At 30.8% G+C, this 6,000-nt stretch overlaps 1 protein-coding gene across 4 annotated transcripts in view; it reads right to left on the reverse strand.

The window, feature by feature from the left end:
- Nucleotides 1-4,053, reverse strand: part of LOC128992107 (cyclic nucleotide-gated cation channel alpha-3-like) — a 233,054-nt gene extending 229,001 nt beyond the window's left edge. For all 4 annotated transcript variants that reach the window (XM_054415522.1, XM_054415521.1, XM_054415520.1 and 1 more), the window contains exon 1: nt 3,491-4,053. In XM_054415522.1, coding sequence (XP_054271497.1) covers nt 3,491-3,701 — 211 coding nt within the window. In that variant the 5' untranslated portion in view covers nt 3,702-4,053. The remainder of the gene's footprint in view (nt 1-3,490) is intronic.
- Nucleotides 4,054-6,000: the final 1,947 nt, after the last annotated feature.

Genomic DNA, 6,000 nt, shown 5'->3' on the forward strand with positions numbered 1-6,000 from the left:
ATTTTTAACTATGTGCCGTTGTTTGCAGAGAAATTTCAAAATTTACTAAAGCATATTTTTGTTCGTAGTCAAATATCCACCGTGATGCTTGACCTAAGAAGAATTTGGATGCTTCAGAAATATTACTGAAGTTGGTTTTTACACATAAATGTCCTTTGTAATATCTCTGCTGATATATTATGGGTTCCGCAAGTTTAATATTAATTTTAAATTGTGTTTTTTACAGATCCTGATCAGGCTTCAGTCCTAATGATACGGTATTATTTTTAAATATTTTTTTTGTTTCTGTTTGACATTGGATGTAATAATCACGTGTTTGGTGGTAAATAAAATTAGTATTAGCTATTTAAATCTTTTTAAAAGCTGTAAGAAGCAGCTGAGCATGTTTGTAATATAATAACAGTTATAATATAATATACAACTAGGCTAAACTAGGAGTTTCATAAATCTACACTATTGTTAAAATTACTCTGAAAATATTCTAGGTATCATACGAAACACAAGCTAATTGCTGTGTAGGTTTGTATTCATTTGTTTATCCTTCGTCATTGTTTCTATTCTATCCATTGTTCTGAGTTGAATTTTGGTTCATTTGTTGGGTAGCCGACGTAGCTTTGTAATTAAATCATTATATTTCAAACATGTATGGCTTACTACGTTCATTTCTTTGTTGTTTTTGCTTTAAAATTGTTAATGTATTTAGGTGAACATCATCTTTCTTTATGGTTTAGTTTTTGTGGCAATCAATTTAAACAATAGAAAAAACATATCTTTGGTACCAAAAGGTTTGATACAAATATAACAGTTACAAAAAGGTTAAGTATAGGAGTATTTGAATATTGACTGAAAGAACACTTGGTTAAAATTACTTCTTTCACACGCAAACTCTATCACAGTTTATGTAAAAGTACTTTTTTATGGATGGTTTTAGTTTAAAACTACTATTTTTAACTATTTATTTATTATATTGAATAAATACATTTTCGTTTCTTTGTATGATTACTAACAACATTCGCAGTTCGATTTACAATAACAAAACTGACTTGGTTTGTTATCTGGAAAATAAATATAATCAGTTTTAATCTCAGCTTTGTTTCAAACACAAATCTAAATCAAATTTAGTACATGAATTTTTTTTTCTTAAATGTTTATTTATAATTGATTGTTATACAATATTTTTAAAAGCAAGCAAATTATAGCTTATAAATGCATTTTCGTCACACATTTAACATCTAACAATCTTATAATCTTATACCCAAGTAAAATAATTATTATGTAAATGAAACGAACTCCTACATGAGTTCTGTTAGCAAATCAGTGCTTTAGAGAATGAGAGTTCTTCTTTATAAAACCTGGCTTTTGAATGTTTGCACCTTTTTATTTTTATTGTTTTCATGTTTACATACAAATGGTATTTAATTATCTCAATCGTCAAGGTTACCCTAAAATGTTCATAAAAAATTAAAAAATTGATCTAATGCTGGGTAATTGCCACTTTAATTAGTCATACAATTACTATGATACATGATTTATTTTTGGTGCTAAGCAATTATTTTATAAATAATATGTTACTATGACTAACATCTTAACTATATACATAACTATCTAAACACAATCTGTTCTGTATTATTTGTAATAAATATGTGTTTTCTTATTCAACTTAATACATTCAAAAGTGATATGCACATCCAGGTAACCTATTATAAAATACTAAGATACACAAGATTGTAAAATTTTTTTACATTTTAGAAAACACATAAAGTCGGTGGGTTTGCTGTGGGGGAGTTGTTTTTGGTTTTATTGTATATTTTTAGGCATTATATATTCATTTGTGTGTTTTAAGCTTGTATTGTTAGGTGTGTTTATATACAGACATCATTAATAAATACATTTTATAGGGAATAATGCAGATAAGGGTAAATAATAATAAATAGGGTTTTGTTGGACTGAAAACAAAGAGAATACATTTTGAGGCATAATCATAATTTAAAATAAAATCCTTCTCTCGTAAATATAAACTCACAAAGAAACATTGTAAAATATATCAGTGCACGACGTGTTTGTTGTTTATCATAAGCTCCACTTTGAAATTAGCCGATTTACACTCGCCGTAACAAAGTGGATGAAAAATGTTGAATCAATGAGAAAGGCGGTAATATTTTGGCATAGTTGTGACTTTATGAATGTAGATAAGTTAGTCTATTATTATACGTTATAACTTTTTTCTGGATTTTTCTCACATGTTATTTTTAGGTTAAATCAGCAATGAATAGAAAGATAAAATAAAAACAATAAAATAATGTTATTATATTGGCTGGTCAAAATTCAACGGTATAAAATCACAAGGGGGTATTGATTATAAACGATAACAAAATTAATTTTGCATAAACCTCGCTATTATTTTTTATAAATTTGGCAGTATATTCTTTATTAGTATTTTGTTCAACATGCAATAGAAAAACTGCTATTGTTTTTGGATCAAGAAACAAGGGTTTATTGTTCTTATATAATTTAATATACTAGTTTGTCAATTGTTGGGACGGCCAAAAGAGCTTAATCACCATAACCACCTTTATTGTGATGTTGAAATATACTAAATATAACTATATAACCATATACTAATATAACTAAAATATACTAAATGCAATATATTTATTCAAAATAATGAATTTCCGACAAGAAATGTACTCCAACTGTATTTAGGTAACGTTTGTTTTTAAATATTGAATCTTTTAGCCACATGGAGACCATTTCATAGTTTATCATTTTAAAAAAGCTAGTCATAAATGGATAATATGTAAAGAGCAGAGTGGTATTTTACAATGACAGCTTCAACCGTAAAAATGAGCTAAATAAGTTAAATGTAAGTAAATAGCATCCGTTTGATGTTCTTCTTGATCTTGTTGTGATCATTATTTCTCTGTTTTATTCTAATCTGGTGGTTTGGATAACGTACTCCAGTTCCTCTAAGTACCATTGTAAAAACCTCGTTGGTAGACGATTTAAATTATTTTTTCGTGGTCATCTATTTTACAGTTGTTTTTTAACTTAGTGGTATACACGCAATGGTGTAAAATGCAGCAAATGCAAGATATGTTATGCAAAAGTTAAAATAACATATCCCCGGTCTTTTTTTTTGTATGTCCGTATGCAATATTTAAAATACATTTAATAAACTAAGGATTCAGCATTCATATTATGCGTAATTTTATCAATAGCAAAAAACGTTCACTGATACCATAGACAAAAAGAATTAAATATAGACTGTCAGCCGTGCTGTGGATACCATGGTTAACATAGGTTCTGGCCACACCGCTGGGAGCGCTATGTAGTTACTAAGCGTGTAGACCGTAACTACATAGGGCTCCCAGCGGTGTGCGCCAGAACCTATGGTAACCTCAGCACAGCTGACGGTCTATATATTTAATTCTTTTTGTCTATGCTGATACTGTGTAACTAAAGTATTTAAAAGTCAAAATTCATCACTCACCAGGCACAATCCTCGGGCCGTTGGCGGCCGCAGACAAAGGCCCACTGCCATACTTGACCTGGCTAGGGGTGGCGTTGCAGGAGACGACGGCTATCTCGTCAAGCTCATGATGGCCGTGCACGAGGCGCGTGGAAGATGCCGCTGTGTCCCCGGGACTTGACTGTCGTCGACCTGTAAGACTCTGGACGAAGCGCCGGGCCGAGGTGGACATTGGACGCGTACCGTGGAGGAGGCATACGACACCCCGGTGCCCACTTTAGTGTTCTAGAACCCGCATTTTCACACTATTCACGTTTTGTTACAGGACCCACATTTCCACACTACTAACTCTGGTTTATGTCAATACCTATTGTAAACGCAAAACATGACTTTCTCAAAATATTATGTCAAAACGCTAGTTAAAGAGATTAAAATATAGTATTGTGTTTTAAACCTACCAAAACGCTTCTGAAATAGAATAAACTAGAATGTAAATCATCGTGAGAGAGTAATGAATGCATTAACGTCTTGTTATTACTAAAAATATTTTCAATATCACGGTTACGACTTATCATTTCTTCCCATCACCGACATTCCTGTAACAAAAAATACACTTTTAGACTGAGGATAAACACTACATCTAAATCAGTAACAGCTATTTTGCATAAACACTGTATGCCAAATTGCAATAAAAATGTAAGAATACTATTACATTCTATGCAAACCCGTAAACTGCGATGGCAAAACTGTGACACACTTCTTTTGTTTGGACGTTATTAATTTAAGTTGGTAACATTTGCGGCACCTAACCAATAAAACTTTTGGTCGGATTGTTATTTGTAACTGGAACTTACTAACAATGAATAATTTCCTAAATATCAATTCATTACGGAAATGTGTATTCTAACGCATCTACTATAACAGCTTATTCTAATTAAATTGCCAAAGATTGGAGGCATTTTAATTTTTGTGGACTTTCAATTGCTCAAAACGCCTTAAACAATATATTTATCTGTACAAACTCGATTTCCGTCGTAATTTTTAATAAACTATAATGTTTGAGCGGTTACAAATACCTTTAAATGTCTTTACGAACATAAATGAATATGATGAAACCAATTAAACAATAATGAAACTATTAGTTTGAGTTGGATAGAAGAAGAACAAACTATCTGGATTAAATGATAGTGGGAGGGGGATAGAGGTTCTGGCTATAAAGCTTAATGTCCAATACTGCGCCATTCTGCGGCTATAGGGTCACAGACCTGACATAGAGAATGTAAGTAGTTGTAATAGCAACTTTAATACTATATAAAAAGCAATTGTTGTATTCTCATATATTTAATATACAAACCAAGAATTGTATTGTGAATTTCATACACAACAATATAACAAATGATTTTCAGATTTTTCTGACGTCATAAGCTGGATGCATTAAATTTTCATGGACAAGTATTTATTTTACATTGTTGTTGTTCTTAAACGTGTAATTATTCACTGTTAAAGTATGATAAAATTACAGGAATAATATTGTCAAACATGTTGTTTTTAATTTATAGTGCACATAATGTTGATTGTTTGAAATTGGCAATAACAAAATTGACTCAAGTAATTTTACTGAAGGTGATATTTACAACTTGCTTAAGCTTTTATCTACAACTTCAATTATCCCCAACGGATTGTTTAAGAGGCACTGAATTTGTTTAATCCAAAAAGACATTTTAGTATGTACCGGTAATTAATTCTTACTATAATAATAATATTTTAAATTGCATACATGTGGTACGAGGAATTTAGCAAGTATTATAGTAATGCGTTTAAATATAATTTTGATTTTTGGAATACCAAACTGGCATTCAAAATAGCAAAATAAATCATTTCATATTATTAAAAAATATAAACCCAACTTTCTGTTTTAATATTGTACAATTAATACCTTCACTGACTTAAATATCGAGTAACAGATTGTAGAAAGGTAATGTATACCTTTCTTAATATTTCAAGAATTTACACAATAAAGTCATAGTGATGATTATTTAACAGCAACTGATTTCTTTCTGGTACAATCTACACTGTACTGGGCAAAAAAAAACATACCATCTTAAATGTGTCTCATACTGTAGGCACACATGTTCTTTGTATGAATAAACACCTACAACCCAATAACCTGGTAATGGTGCAATACACATTTTGGTTATGAACTGTCTCAGTCATATGAAATATCTTTGGCAGACTTTCTGAGATTTAAAAACTACCTATCTCATGACTTTGAAAATTCGAAAAATGTAAACCAAACGTCAGAACCTAATAAAACTTTAATACAAAATGAATTAATGCTTGTTTTGAAGGTCATTGTATTTATTTTGTAAATATCCATAATGCTAAGGCACAATGTTACGCATATTATTGATATTAAATTAACAAACAATATTAGTTGCGCTCGCCACAAGGGCTCCTCACGCTCACAGCTAGTGATGTAAAAGATCGATAAGATCGCCGCTGCGCGTGCGTAGGTGCGGAGTCGCGTCTTT

Source organism: Macrosteles quadrilineatus, unplaced genomic scaffold (assembly GCF_028750875.1).
Source record: "Macrosteles quadrilineatus isolate MER2022 unplaced genomic scaffold, UCM_ALF_1.0 Scaffold_4__1_contigs__length_99947679, whole genome shotgun sequence".
Classification (NCBI taxonomy): domain Eukaryota; kingdom Metazoa; phylum Arthropoda; class Insecta; order Hemiptera; family Cicadellidae; genus Macrosteles; species Macrosteles quadrilineatus.